Source organism: Sciurus carolinensis, chromosome X, assembly GCF_902686445.1.
Source record: "Sciurus carolinensis chromosome X, mSciCar1.2, whole genome shotgun sequence".
In the NCBI taxonomy this organism is placed as follows: domain Eukaryota; kingdom Metazoa; phylum Chordata; class Mammalia; order Rodentia; family Sciuridae; genus Sciurus; species Sciurus carolinensis.
In genome coordinates, this window is record NC_062232.1 from 44276591 (window position 1) to 44292187 (window position 15597).

General features: G+C 40.0%; 1 protein-coding gene across 4 annotated transcripts in view; it reads right to left on the bottom strand.

Moving 5' to 3' along the window:
• The window catches only part of Fam120c (family with sequence similarity 120C), a 109038-nt gene extending 93993 nt beyond the window's left edge, over window positions 1–15045 (bottom strand). For 3 of the 4 annotated variants that reach the window (XM_047535507.1, XM_047535506.1, XM_047535508.1), the window contains exon 1: window positions 14007–15045. In XM_047535507.1, the coding sequence (XP_047391463.1) occupies window positions 14007–14702 (696 nt within the window). In that variant the 5' untranslated portion in view covers window positions 14703–15045. Of the gene's footprint in view, window positions 1–1089; window positions 1709–14006 lie in introns of those variants that run through there. The other variant, XM_047535510.1, reaches the window with a different exon arrangement.
• Between the last annotated feature and the right edge of the window lie 552 nt (window positions 15046–15597).

A 15597-nucleotide genomic window follows, 5' to 3' on the forward strand; every position in this document is an offset into this window, starting at 1 on the left:
TTCAGTACCATTAATTACTCTTAGTCTGCCAGGAGCCAGCATGTTTCTGTAGGTGTCATGTGTAAGAATCCAAAGAAAAACAAAGATTTTTTTAAAAAAACCTGTTGTGACCCCTCCTTGGGCTGGAAACTGTACTTTGACAGTAACTTTTGTAATTAGTAAATACAGCAGGAGAATTCAATGGACAAATGCTCAAATTGAATTTGTAGAAATAAGTCATAGGGAAGTTACTTAGCTTCTTCATTTGTAACAAGGATAGAATCCAAAGCCTGATTGTAAGACTCAGAAATTATGTTTAAAATATTTATATTAGAGATTATTTATAAAATGCCTGGCACATAAACTCTGAAAAATTATGAAATAAATTATAGCCTATTCTGGAAAGATAAAGCCTATGGTATGTCTGGAGGTCCTGAAAATCATTTGAGACCAGTAGGTATCAGACTAAACAACTGTTCTGCCCAAAGTAAACCATCAGGATTGAAAAGTCAGAAGGCTTGAAGGAAGGTATCTTTAGGAATAACAAGAGAACAAGAGTCCAAGAAAATTTCTGGGTTACCCCACAAAGGAAGATAAGAACTGCAGAGAAGACAATTATGGTGAAAAATTCCTAAGAGCCCTTGAAATAGGGGTTGAAAATGCTTATAAGAGGCTAAGAAAAAAAATCAACTTCCAGATTTTTTTTTTAACTAAACCATGCTGTGGGTGTTAATAGTATATACATGCAAGATATTGAGATTTTCATTTTAAATTTAAAATAAAAGTTAAAAAACAGACAATTTTGATCATTACATATTTTTGTAGTTTATTTTCTTCTGTCTTAGAACCAGAGGCTTGATGCCCATTTTCCTAAGAGGTCATATATTTTTGTTACAATGTGCAGTACAGAATTTAGTCTTGAGTCCTTTAACTGGGAGTGATCAAGTTGGTTATTTCATAATGGAAAACAGTTATTTAGAAAGATGTTTCCATAGTTTATTTTCTCATTTTGGTGGTACTACAAATCAAACCCAGGACCTTGCACATATTACCACTGAATTACATTACCACCCCACCCCTTTTTTGTGGTACTGGGATTGAACTCAGGGGTGGCCTACCACTGAGGTATATCCCCAGCCCTTTTGTTTTTTGAACAGGATCTTGCCAAGTTTCCAAGGCTGGCCTTGTACTTATGATCCTCCTGAATCAAACCATCCCTGCTATGGCACAGGGATTACAATTATATGCCACCTTGCCCACCAGATTCCAGTCCTTTTAAAATTTTATTTTGAAACAGGGTCTCACTAAATTTTCCAGGCTGGTCTCAGATTTACAATCCTCCTGCCTCAGCCTCCTAAGTAGCTGGGATTAGAGACATGTGCCACAAAAATTCACTTGCACAGTGTTTTATATTTAGGGTAAATTCTCCCAAAATAACTGTAGAATTCTGGTATTTCGATGACATCATTCTTCTTTTTCAGTACCATAAGCATGACAATTCAATTTCTTCATAGTAGTCTTTCACACCATGAACACTGAGAAAGGCTGAACAATATTTCTTCATTTTCATAAAACATGTCAGTCAGAGAGCCTTTTCTGGAATTCAACAGACAACTCCACAATTGTGGGAATGTAATTCAGGCCACCACTTTCATTTCTTGGAAACCAACTTCAGTAAAGTCAGCCAGTTTATCTCTTGCCAAATGAGTTTCCCAAAGGCATAATTTTGCTAGGAATGAACAAACACAACCATACATTTAGGAAGGTATTTTTGAACAACCCAGCTTTAATTTCAAAATGTCCAGATGAGTTGTAAAGTCAACCAAACAAGTCAAATATATTATTTCAATCCATATGGGTATGCTGAATGCTCTCTGAATGCCAAATAAGTAAGTTTTTCTTTATAATATCTTGAGTAATGTGCCCCAACTAGGCCAATCAACCTCCATATAATAGGGCAGATTTCCACAACATGCACCTATTAATTCATAAAATCAATGTTAATTACTAATTCCTGACCTGATTCATCTTGAAATTTTTAGTATAAAGTGAATTCTAAGGAGAAAAAAAAGGGTATGTTTGTCATTGGAAAGTGTCTCAGCTTTAAAAAAAAAGTTCCAAGTCCAACAGTAATACTGCCAGAAGGACAAGCTATAGTCATATTTACTAATTTTCATCAATCAATACTAAAAACTTCAAGACTTGACTGGGGGTGTAGCTTAGTAGTTGAGCACTTGCCTAGCATGTGCAGAGATGTGGATTCAATTCCCAGCACTTTTCTCAACACAGAAAATTCTGGTATTTGAAGATGTACCTGTGACAGGCTACAAGTCCAGAAGAGTTAGATTACATTGAAATTCGAATTATACCTACATGCACTGGTTCTCAAACTTTTAAGAATCCGCTGAAGACCTTGATAAAAACATGAGCCTCTCCCCAGGTTTCTGATTCAGTAGATATGACAGGATCTCTCAAAGAATGTAATCACAGTTGTTAACCAGGGACCTAGTCATCACAAGGTCTGACTGCAGAAGGATCCATTTCCAAGTCCACTCACTTGGCTGCCAGCAGGATTCATTTCCTTGTGGGTACTAAGAGCCTCAGTTTCTCATTGGTTGTTGGAAAGAGTCTGCCCTCAATTTCAGAAGCTAAGAATTTGCATTTCTAACAAGCTTTCAGGTGGTATAGTGCTGTTGGTCAGAGACCACATTTTGAGAACTACTGGTTAGGCAAATAGCTGTGTACAGCTGTGTGGGTGGTATTTATATCTGCTGTAAGCAACTGCTATCTAAAACTTCACAACCCAATTTGTCCCCCAAATGTTCAGTTACCCATCTTTAACATCCTGAGCAAAGTGTTTCCTATCTTTATAAATGCTTATGATGTAATTTCTGCTGTACTTGATATCCCTCAAAAAACTACCACCTACAAAAGGTTTCCAAGTCCTGGCAATCTTTTCATTTAACACACAATTGCATTTCATGGCAGCATCACTTATTCTGTATGTATTCAAAACCACAGACCATTGAAATTCCCTGTTTTTAAAGTTGTCTTCATTTCGGCACTCATCATTTTTGTATACTGGTCATATTTCTTACAATGATTTATTTATTTTTAAATGGTATTTTGAACTGTGGTCTTTGAACAGACATGGTCTTTAGAGACATGGGAAAATTCATCAATTCTACAAAGAAATAGGCTTGCTCCTGTAGCAAATAAGTGAACTTCTTGCATAATCTTTTTCACTTTGCATAGATGTGGTTTCTCAAAATGGCCATTAAAAAATGTACAAGTGGATCTTTTCTCTTGCTTCTCTCTCTCCTACTCACTTACTTTCTTTCTCCTCTGCTTTTCCACTCTCTCTAGCACGTGCCCTTTATCGTTCCCTTTTTTTTCCTCTCATTTTCTCTCTTACCTTGCAGGGAGACACTTTGCTTAATAAACTCCCTTATGTGATTTCCCGTGTCCAGCATGGTTTCCGTGGGATTCCTTACATTGGTGCGGCAACTTGGGATGGGTTCTTCCACTGTCTCTTAAGCGAGTGGAACCCCATTTGATGCCCCAGTGAGCCCCAGACACGGTCCCACCTTCCATTCACCTGGACACTCTGCTCTGCATTCATCACCGGACTTCAGATTGAAGCACCCATCCCCAGATGCCTTTATGACCTGCTCTTCCCCAACCAGACTTCTAGCATGGACCCCTTGCTTAACCTGATTTCTAAAAAAGGAACTCCAAACTGCTTGACCCACACTGCCCCCTTCCAGCTCGAAGAAGCCAGATCGGTCATCACCCCCTTTCCCTACAGCAGTGAAGGAGTTCCTAAAATTAGAGGGGTGAATGAAGCCAGAATTGGGGACAGGCAGTTAGTGTAGAAATAGGGGATCAGTCAAATCGAGGAAATGAAGCCATGAAAACCATCTGCCTTTGGAGGTCTGGAAGGAGAATGGACTTTTTACATCTCACCTGCAAAACCAGTCCTGGTCACTTAGGCAGGAAAGGGAGAGGCGGCTTTGGAAAGAACTGGAGAACAAACGATTTTCTTATAAAAACAGAAATAGGGGAATATAATGTACAAAGCACTCTCCCCACCCTTTCGGTTGCAGCCATTTCCCCGCCTCCCAACTATTGTCAGTCTGTGAACATCCTAGATAGCTATTGGTTCAACAGTCAACTTGCAAGTATCCTTCTCTGTTATTGGTCCCCTGTTAGCCCGGTGGAATTCAACCGCTTCACGGTAGCTACCCTGCCATCTTTCTCATGCTTCTCTCTCTCCTACTCACTTTCTCTATCCTCCTCACTTTTCCACTCTCTCTAGCATGTGCCCTTTCTCATTCCCTTTCTTTTCCTCTCATTTTCTCTCTTACCCTGCAGGGAGACACTTTGCTTAATAAACTCCCTTATGTGAAAAACAAAATGTACAAGCAGGCTGACGATATAGCTCAGTTGGTAGAGTACTTGCCTTGCAAGTACAAGGCCCTGGGTTCAAGCCCCAGCACTGCAAACAAAAAAAGTACAGGCACAGGATTGGGGTTGTATCTCAGTGGTAGAGCACTTGCTTAGCACATGTGAGGAACTGGGCTCAATCTTCAGCACCATGTAAAAATAAATAAAATAAAGGTATTGTGTCCATCTACTAAAAATATATATGTAAAAAATATACAATCACAGCAATTGATAATATTTTAGTTGTCTATTTCTGTATAACAAATTAACCCAAAAACTTAGTGGGTTAAAACAACATTTATTATCTTATAGTCTCTGTGGGCATGGCTTAGTTGGGCCCTCTAATTCAGGGTGTCTCATAGGCTGCAAAGTATTCAGCTAGGACTACAGTCATCTCAAGGCTTGAATAGGAAGGATTCATTTCCAAGCTCACTCTCTCATGTGACTGTTGGCATGAGTCTGTTTTTTGCAGGTTGTTGAACTAAGGGCCCCAGTTCCTCACTGGCTGTTGTTCAGAGGCTGCCCTCAGTTTCTTGTCATATGGGCCTCTACATAGGGCAGTTCACAATATGGCAGCTTGCTTCATCAAAGTGATCAAGCAAGAAGAGCCAGAAAGCAAAAGTGAGAAAGAGATCAAGAAAGCACAAACAAAATGGAAGTCACAGTAGTTTATAACCTAATCGTTTAAGTGACATATCATTGCTTTTGTTGCAGTCTTCTTCTGAGGAGCAAGTCACTAGGTCCAACCCACACATGGGGTGGGAAGGGATTACAAAAATCTGAGAATTCAGGTGAATCTCTGGAAACCACTGCAGGAAATGTCCATTATAAATGAAAAATGGCACTTGGTCACTGTGTCAGGGAGATGCCATGCAATGGTGGAGATGCTGATGAACAAAGACCTTGTGGCTGAACAAAAAGGGACAGCTGGTATGGCCAGAGTATCTGGTATTTCAAGAATATTTGAAAAGTCAGACTTTTCTGCAATATTTCACAATATCTATAAGTTTTCAACAAATTCAAATTTGCTAAAAAAGAAATGAGTTCATACAATGCAATGGAAATAACATATAATGCAATGCAGGAAATGAAATTCATTCAATTAGATGATACCTTAATATTCACCCAAACACATTATTTGACTTCAAATTCTCATGAACACTATTGATGAAAGATAATAACGATGTTCTCTAGAAAACCAACCAAACAAAAATGTGTGGACCAATGCAAAAATATATGAATGGCCCACATATGAGCTATGGGTTGCAAGTTTACCAACTTTGACACAATATTTCTAATTTCCTATGTGTAGAGATGAAAGGGCAAGGGTTTTGGTGTCTGGCATGTAAATTCTAATTCTGTCATTTCTACTGGTTATGTCCCTGAATCTACGACAAGGGCTAGAAAATGATCCCAGGGGATCATACTATATTTTCTTACTTGCCTCTTCTATTAGATTATAAACTCCCGGAAGAACATGTTACCATGCTTTCTACCCCTAACTTTAACAGTCCTTATCTCACTTCTCTACTTAATTTTTCTCCAAGCACTTACTATACTACCTAAAATACTGTATTTTGTCTAATCTGTTTTATTTACTTTTTTAAATTCTTTTCAGTTATACATGACAGTAGAGTCTATTTTGTTGTCTAATCTTATTGTCTGTCTTCATTAGAATTTAAGCTTCACAAAGTCAGAAATCTGTTTTATTGACTACTGCAATCTCATAATCTTGAACTCTGCCCAGCATATAGTAAGAACCAAATAAATATTGGTTGAATAAATGAATTTCATTGCTCATAGTACTTAGCACAACATGTTTGGCACAGCGTAATTGCTCAAAAAATGTTAACTGAACTGAAAAGCATTTATCATCCTGGTAAGAAAAATGGGGTGAAATGAGGCTACAGAATGGTAGGCAGATCACCAAGAATGCTCCATGCCATGCTAAAGTTAAAGCATAAGAGTGAGATAATTAATGTCCAATCCAATAGGCACATAAGACATTTGGGCAAAGTAGTAGCAGCTGGCATTTATTATGTGCAATGTAAGGTTCTAGCCCTTTACTTAAATTAAATCACTTATTTATCACAAGAAAAAGTCTGTGATATAGGCATTACCATCCTCATCTTCCAGATGAAGAAACTGAAGCATAGAGAAGTTAATTTGCCCAAGGTCACTTACCGAGTAGGGGAAAGAACAGGGATTTAAACCTAGGCAGTCTCACTCCAAGATTTTTTCCATTATGTTACACAAACTAATTATAAGAAAAGTTATTCTGGAAAAAGGAAATACAACCATAAAAAGTGTAACTATGGGGGGGTAAGGAGGGTGGAATTGATCAAAGCATGTTATATACATGTTCAGATACATGAGAATAAATCCATTATTCTGTATAATACATGTGCACTAATACAATTGTAACTGTACTCTTCTGAGACACATTAAACAGGAAGGATTTGGGTATTAAATTTTTTAGATTCCAATCTTGGTCCAACTAAGTTCAGGCAGTTCAAACTTGGGTCAGAAACTAAACTGAGGTCATTTTTTATGTTAGTTATAAAAATGGAGATTAATACCTACCCCAAAGAGTAGCTGTGAGGATTAAATGACCTGGTGAATATACAACAGACCTAGCACATATCATAGTTATTATTACTACCACTAAAGGGGTATTATATATTCTATATATGCATTGCTAAGCAATACAAACTCACTTCTGAATCACAGGAGTTTGGCAATTCAATTTGCAATCTGAATTCATTTATATGTGATTAACATATAACATTATAAAACACCGGTTTTATAAATTTAACAATTGTTAAATTGTTCTAAATTGTTCCTCATCTGTCCTTTAAAGTTCTCTACAGTCATTCTATCAACTGATCTTTCTTAGTCTTTTTCTCTCAACAATCATTATAAATATGTAACAAAATTCTAGAGCAAATTCCTGTCCTCTAGGAATTCATTTAAAGGAGAATTATAATGTGACATTAAAATACTATAAGAGAAAACTATGAGAGAGATTAAGAAGAGAGTACTCTGGAAGCACAAAGTAAAGTGTCATTCACTTTAAGTGGCAAAGCTGGCTTGGAAAGATAAGAAATTTTGATGGCTTCACTTAAGGTAATGGAGGTAGAAGCAGACACATGTTGCTGAACTCAAGACATTTTTGAGGAAGAACTGAAAGGATGAAGTAGACATGGGATATGATAGGAGAGTGAAGAACCATGGGTGGTTTCTGACTTGAAAGGATGAAAGATTTCACTCACAGAAAAAGAAAATACCAAAAGTAGAACAAGTTTTGGGGGAAAGATAATGAGTTCCATCTTGGATTATTTTAAGTTTAAGTGACCTATAAGACATCAAGGAGAGAGATGAAAAGACAGAATAAATGTTCATGAGAAGCCAGGCATGGTGGCAAACCCCTGTAATCCCAGTGACTCAGGAGGCTGAGGCAGGAGGACTGCAAATTCAAAGTCAGCCCCTACAACTTAGCAAGGCCTTAGGAAACTAAGCAAGACTTTCCTCTCAAAAATAAAAATAAAAATGGCTGAGGATGTGGCACAGTGGTTAAGTGCCCCTGGATTCAATCCCTAGTACCAACATACATACATACAAATATACATAAATAAATAAAATTCATGAGAAAGGTTAGAGGAAGAATCATAGAAATCATCAGAATATATTTAAAACTTAAAGCTATAGTAATGCATAAGATTGCTCAGGAAACCAATGCAGAAGAGTGTGACTAGGACAGAAGCCTTGGAAATACCAACATTTAAGGATGCTGGAATAGGAGAAAGGAAAGGAGAAGAAAGAACTAGAGATTCACATGAAGAATCAGAAGTGAGTATTACTCTGTCATTAAAAATGACTTTATGACATTTGCCAGTAAATGGATGGATCTGGAGAATATCATGCAAAGTGAAATAAGTAAAAAAAAAAACACCACCACCACAAAAGGTCAAATGCTTTCTCTGATATGTGTAAGACAACCTACAAAAGGGGGCGGGGGACAGAAGTTCAGTAGACTAGATAAGGGGGAATGAAGGGAAGGGAGGGGGATAGCAAAAGTAAAGACAGCGGAATGAACCTGACTTAACTTTCCTATGTACATATATGACAATATTACAGTGAACCTCACCATTGTGTTGATCCAAAAGAATGGGTCCTAATTAGAATAAGATATATTTCATGCTCATATAATTTTATCAAAATGCATTTTACTGTCTTGTATAACTAAAAAGAATTTTTAAAAAGTGAGTAGGACTACAAGGCATAGTGGCATATGCTGATACTCCCTGAGTCTGGAGACTCAGGCAGGAGGATTGATTGCTTGATTCCACGAGTTCAGGGTCAGCCAGGGTAACATAGCAAGGCCCTATCTCAAAAATTTAATAATGATAATAAATAAATAAACAAGTAACTTTTTGGAATGCAAGGGAGGTAGTTCAAGGATAGAATGGCTCAAAGAGGGCGAAGAAATATAAGAATAGAAATGGATGTGGCAGCTCAGAGTGGTAAAGTCAGATATAAAGTAACAATAGGCTAGGGAATGATAATTCACTTTTCATTTTCAAGAACAATGGTAAAAAGGGAAGAAAAGAGATAAGGAAAATTACTTGAAGGAATTACAAAGAGGAACATTTTGTCTGCTAAAGACATTTTGTGTGCATGGGACTGGGGGTGTAGCTCAGCGATAGAGCACTTGCCTAACATGCACAAAGCCCTGAGTTCAATTTCCAGTACCACCACCACCACCACTAATCATCATCATCGTCTGTGCATCCTGCATGTGAATGAAATCAGAGACTGAAAATGCAGAAAAGGGAGTTCTACTTTTGAATTCCCCTAACATCACTGTGTAACTCACTCATTTGGCAATTAGCTTACACATTTGCTCTGTATTGGCAGTATTGTATATTTAACAATGTTGGCACAAACTAAGTGCTCAATAAATCAGCTTAACTGTTTTTCTTCATGCATCGATGCAATTAGACAATAAAATTATACCATCTTACACAAAAATGCACAAAAAGAAAGAAAGAGTGTCATGGGATTCTGGAAAGAGATTTTGAGCAAGAGAGACCTCAAATAAGAATTTTTATCCACCACTTACCAGCGCCCACACCAAAGAAAAATTATTGGGGCTAGGGGTATTGTTCAGTGATAGAACAATATGTTCTATCAGATTGAACAATATGTTCAATGAACAATATGTTCAATGAGATTGAATCCATGAGGCCCTGGATTCAATCTCAAGCACCAAAAACTTCTGGTGGAAATAGTATCCAGGGCCTCACTCTACCACTGAGCTAGTCCTTATTTATCTCTTTGTACCTTGGTTATTTAATTGTAAAAGGGAGAAATATACCATGTAGCTAATAAGCTTGTAAGGATTAAATAAGATATTTAAAAAGTACTTTATACACCACTTGGTACTCAAGTAGCAGCAATTACTATTATGATCATTTTTCCAAACACAAGAGCATCTAGATGAGTCACTGACTTTTCAGGTTGTCTATGAGTGTATAAATAAACAATGAGGAAGCACATCAGTCATTGTTTTACTATATTCTGATGAAGCGAAGTATAAAATGATCATCAGGTCCTGGTCAGACTCCTCAAAGTCTAGTTATTCACATACTACCACTGCCATGACCAAGTATTGCAATATTTTTCTTTAAATCAATTCATTTTTCTTTACTTGGTCATATTTGGAAAAAGCATACCTGTGAAATGGTAAATTTGATATGCTACTTATCTTTTTTCCTCATATAAATTAACTATTAAATAGAATCCCCTTCATCACATTACATCATCCCTGAATCACTATCTAAAACTGCTTTAGGTTCCTCTACTTCTGAGATCCTTTGGAAGAGATCGGTCAAGCAATTTGTGCATTTTATGAATTTGCCTGCTACTAGCAAATTTCATTTACAAAGACCTGCAGAATGCACAACTGAAACCAACCAAAGAGCAAAATTTATCCCAACAATATACACTGAATTTATTTGTGGCAATCCTAAACTGTTTAAATCTAAACATACAACCCAGCAATTTATTATTTAATCCTACCACCTTTACATTCTCTGTAACAAGTGAAAATGATACTGAGAATAAAAGCCCATCTTGTGGACTAGTCTGAAGAACAAAACCAAGGAGGCAAAGGATAAAGTAGTCAGTTTTGTTTTGAAACAGTCCAAGAAATCCTAGACAGGTAAATGATCCAAGTCAAAACCTGCCCCTTGAAGATGGCAGAACACTCCTCTGAAAAGGCAAACTGTTATCCATTATTAATCAATACCTTTCAAGTCTGTGCTAAAATCAAGGAAATTCTTCACTCCAACAAGTCACCAACCACAACAAGGAGAGAACACTTCACTAGCTGATAACATCAACAAATAATTTACATATGCAATTCTGGAGCAGGTCTTAAATCCACTATATTAAGCATTACATTAAAGACTTTTTAAGTCATTCCCACAACCCATTCTCTTAGGTTCACTGACTATATACTTAGGAAAAAAAAATCCTGTACCCAAAGTATACAAGCCATTATGAAAAATATGAAAAGATCTGAGTTTGTTTATAATCTAGCATGGAGAATAAGATTTATATATTCCCCAAACAGTGGTTCTCAGGACTGAAGAAAACTACTGGGAATCCCCCCACCAACATTTTTATTATGAAAATCTTAAAACACATGGTCAAGTTGAAATAATTTTACAATGAACATACAAATACTCACCACTGACATTCTACCAATTTTTACCACACTTGATTCATTATATATCCATCTATCTATCCAAACCATCTTAATTTTTTTTATTAACTGCTGGAATTTTTATTATTTTTTTAAGAGACGTGGATCTGGCTAAGTTGCTCAGGCTGGTTTCAAACTCCTGGGTTCAAGCAATCCTCAAACCTCAACCTCCAGAGTAGCTGGAACTATAAATGTGCACCACCACACCTAGCTACTGCTGGGATTTTAAAAATGAGAATTCATGTTAAGTATGACAAAATGTATTTACAGTCACTTCTCAAAATTTTGACTGGAATACGTGAACAAAAAAAAATCTGGAAACCATAAACTCGAAGTCTTCATCTTTCCTGTCAGCCTCCCATCAAAACCTATTCAGAGTTCACAAATGGCTATTTTAGGTCTCCACACCCTTGTCCACTATCTGTACTATCCTTAGCCCACTTCATAGCTCAGCACCCAGCTTTGATGCCTCCCCAACTTTCACTCACTCACCCCAAATAAAGCATGCCTCTACAGGGGCCTTATTTTTCTCATCATTTGCAATTATCACACAGTATGTGAAATTTTGTCTTCAGTATGTCTCTTTTTTACCAACTCCAGATCTCCTTGAGGGCAGGAATGCTCTTATTACCTCTGAATTCTCAGCAGCTAGCACAGTACTTAGCCAGCAAGCACTCAATAAAGTAATAAGTGAATGACCTGAACCTGTCTTTACCCAGGAGCCATGGAAGAGTAGTCGATTATGGAAATGATCTAATCACAGTGGCACTTTAGAAAGATTCAGCTCAGAGTACTGTTAAGAGCATGAGCTTTGAAGCCAAACTGCATGGGCATGAATCCCAGAATCCCAGCTCTGCCACTTAGTGCTGGATGACTTTGGGCAAGTTTCTAAACTCCTATGCCCAAATTTTCTCATTGGAAAACAGGGATAATATTGCTTCATTGGTAATTGTGATGCTCCAATGAGACAATAATTTTTACAAAGAAACTATGTAGTACTGGGTTATAGCTTGGTGGTAGAGCACAAGATCCTGGGTTAGGTTCCCAGCACTGCAAAAATAAATAAATAAATAAATAAAGGCACACATGCAGTAAGTGATCCATCAGTGTGGTCACTATTGCCAGCAACCAGGTTAATAATGAAGAAAAGTCTTGAAAGTCTAGGGGGTAGCAGTAGGAAGAAAAGCCATGAATGAAGAATCTATTTTAAAATGTTCAGTTAGGAGGACAAGCAAGTGGGTTTTTTTTATATTGTTCTTTTTCTTTGTATGTTTAAGTTAGTCATGATTGGATTTTATGAGTGTGGTGCTGGGAAATCATACCCCAGGGCCTTATGCATGGTAAACATGCATTCCACCACTGAATCGCATCCCCAGACTACAGCTGGATTTTTAAATTCAAACAGATATAATCAATCCAGTCTATGCAACGGATTTGATGCTGTGCACTAGGAGTGTAGCATAAACTGAACTCTAGCTACAAGCTCAGTAACTACTACAAGCTTCTCTGTATAGGTCTTTCAGTCTCTCAGCTGAAATTTCTTTCCTCAGTACTCCACCAGGCACCTCTTCTTTATTGTGTAAAACCTACAATTCCCTGTCCTGTGAGGACATCCCCAAAAACCTTGGTTGGGGGATAAGCACATGCATGGTTGTTCTTTTCTTTCTTTTTTGGCAATTTCATCCTACCCAACCTTGTACTGTTTTTTTTCTTCTTCCTGCCCATCTCCTTAATTCTCAAGCCTTACTATTCCCTACACGTAGGAACTTGAAACCTAAGAGTATGGGAAAGCAACAGAGCAACAGCAGTGGTGCCAAGAACTGGGGATGCTGCCAAGCTGTTCCCCAGGCCCCATATGCAGTGAGTGACCCAACCACATGCAGATTGGACTTAACTGCTCATGGGGCCTCACACACTTGGTAGTCCTTTTTGTTTCTGCTCATTTTCTTCCCTTCACTGAAAGCACCCTTCTCCCAAACCTGTGCCACATTGAAATCCAACCCATCCTTGCAGAGCCAGGCAAGGTCTGACTTCTTCAGGAAAGACTATCTCAGTACAAAAATATCCTCCCCCCACACATACACAAACAGGTACTGTACTTACTGTCTGTATGATAAACCACTGTCGCCGTACACACTTACACGATTAAATAAATGTTCCATGTGTACATATCTAATTTTCCAAGGGCAGGAACGGTGTCTTGCATGTCTTTCAAACCCCTTATATTCAGTCACTTGTTGAACAGTGACTGAATCAGTAGGTTTTTGTTTGTTCATTTAGGCTAAGACAGGAGACAGAAGTATGTAGAAATGAGAAAGGTTGAATAGATAGATGGGTAAAAAAGCAGCACCTTGTCAAGATGGGGAAAATACTGGCAGTGTTGAATTAACATCTATTCAAACGATTTGCTGTGAGGTTGGAAAGAGATATAGGAGTAGATGTCAAGTGGAAAAAGCAAGGAAAAGGTATTTCAGTTTGAGGGAAAAAGACAGCTGGAGAAAGGTGAGGCTGCAAAAGAAATTCTGACTAGATTCTGCTAAAACCTGGAGGTAGACCAATTAGATAAGTGAAGATAAATGGAGCTATTGGGATTACATGGATAGACATGTGGTCTGGTACGTAAGCGAATCCATAGAGGTGGTATGAAGGGGTGGGGGTAAATGGACAAAATGGTCAACAGTAGTTAGGCAGTTAGATTATCAGATTGAGTGGGTAAGTGGGTGGATAGCAGGTTAAAGGGTGGGTGACTAGGTGTTTAGTTGGGAGGAAATAGGTGTAGGGTGTGTTATTTAAAATCTGGCCCCTCCCTCACCTTGACCCGGAAGCGGATGAGTGCTAGCCTCACGCAGTGGCTCAGGCAGGCCGGTGGCAGGAACCAGGCCCGCGGTGGAGGGGTGCCCTTGTTGCCCACGTGTCCCACGATCAGTTGCGCTGTCTGCCGCTCTGCCTGGCACCGACGGCCCCACTCAGCCAGTCGGTCCTTGCCCAGGCCCCCGGGGAACATGACCACCAGCTCCAGGCCGTCGCCGCCGGGGTAGGCACAAGCCTGGCACAGCGCTGACAAGTAGCCCAGCATGGCGTTCCACTGGCCACCACACACCCAATCCGTCTGGTAACCGCCATAGAGCCGTGGAAGCGCTGAGCCCGCGTCTACCAGCACTCGAGCCCCGGGCAGCGGAGGGGGCGGCGGCGGCAGTGGCGGGTGCAGCCCGGGCTGTGCCGGGCCGTGGTGGTGGAAGTGGTGAGCAGGGTGATGGTGCCGATTCGGGCCCGCGCCCCCGGAATAGGCACCCAAAGCTGCGGGCGGGAGCGGTGGTTGCAGAGGAGCAGAGCCCCTGGCGGCGCGTGGAGCTCCGGGCGCTAAGGCTGCCGTCGGTGGCAGCTGGCGGTGCAGGTGCTGCTGTTGCTGCTGGCGCGAGACAGTGCGCGCGAGTTTGAGGAGGTCCACCGGCACCACGGCCCCAGGACAGCGTTTCTCCAGGAACTCTTGGAAGCCCTGGACGCCCATGCTTCGTCGGTGGGCAGAGGAGATGAGACAGCGGCTGCGCGAGCAAGCTAGGCGGCGATCTGGGCGCGAAGCTGGGGGCGGGCGCGTGCGCACTCCGCGGGGGGCGAGGGGGCGGGAAAAGGATTCCCGAGGGGAGGGGTGAGGAAACAAGGGCGGGGAGGGGAGGAGACCACAGATTGGATACCGGTGGACAGGAGGGGTGAGGCAGACCGGACTCAGGAGAGGCTGGGAGGATAAAAGCGATGACAGGCTCTAGTCACTTCTCTTTTTCCTCCTCTCCCGCTGCTCTTCTTCACCGCTTCAAAGAGGGTGAAACCTCTTCCTTCCACCTCCGGGAGCCATGTTGCCTCGTCTTCTCTATGATACACGCTTTCTAGCTGGAGGAGGGGGAGTGGGGCGGGGCGGATGCGCATCCTGGGAGTTGTAGTCTTCTCCTATGTGGCCTCAGGATGTAGTCGGGCAACCGAAGTACTACCCCTCTTGTAGTTCACAGTGTCACAGAGGCGGGGCGTGAAGAGATGTCTTTAGGATTTGCACTTCCAACTCCTTGCATCCCAGTGAGTCGCCTCAGGCTTTTTACTGCCATTCCCATCATAAGGAGTTTGTGGGGGAAAGAGTGATGCATCATGGGAAAGGAAATAGAGTGGATTCATTGAATTTGAGCAAAGTGAGCTAAAATTCCCCGAGAGGGAGAATTTTCACTTCGATGCAAAAACTAATATGCCTTACTTATGTGAGAAAGAACACGTATGAAAAATAAAAATAATCACTACAATTTCTATAGCAACCTGCTTACTTTTAGCTACTCTTAACTCTGAAGAGTTGTTTGAAGAGTTAGGAATGGTGAGACTTAAATTTGTCCAGGGCAATGTGGGGACAAAGTGAAACTGAATAC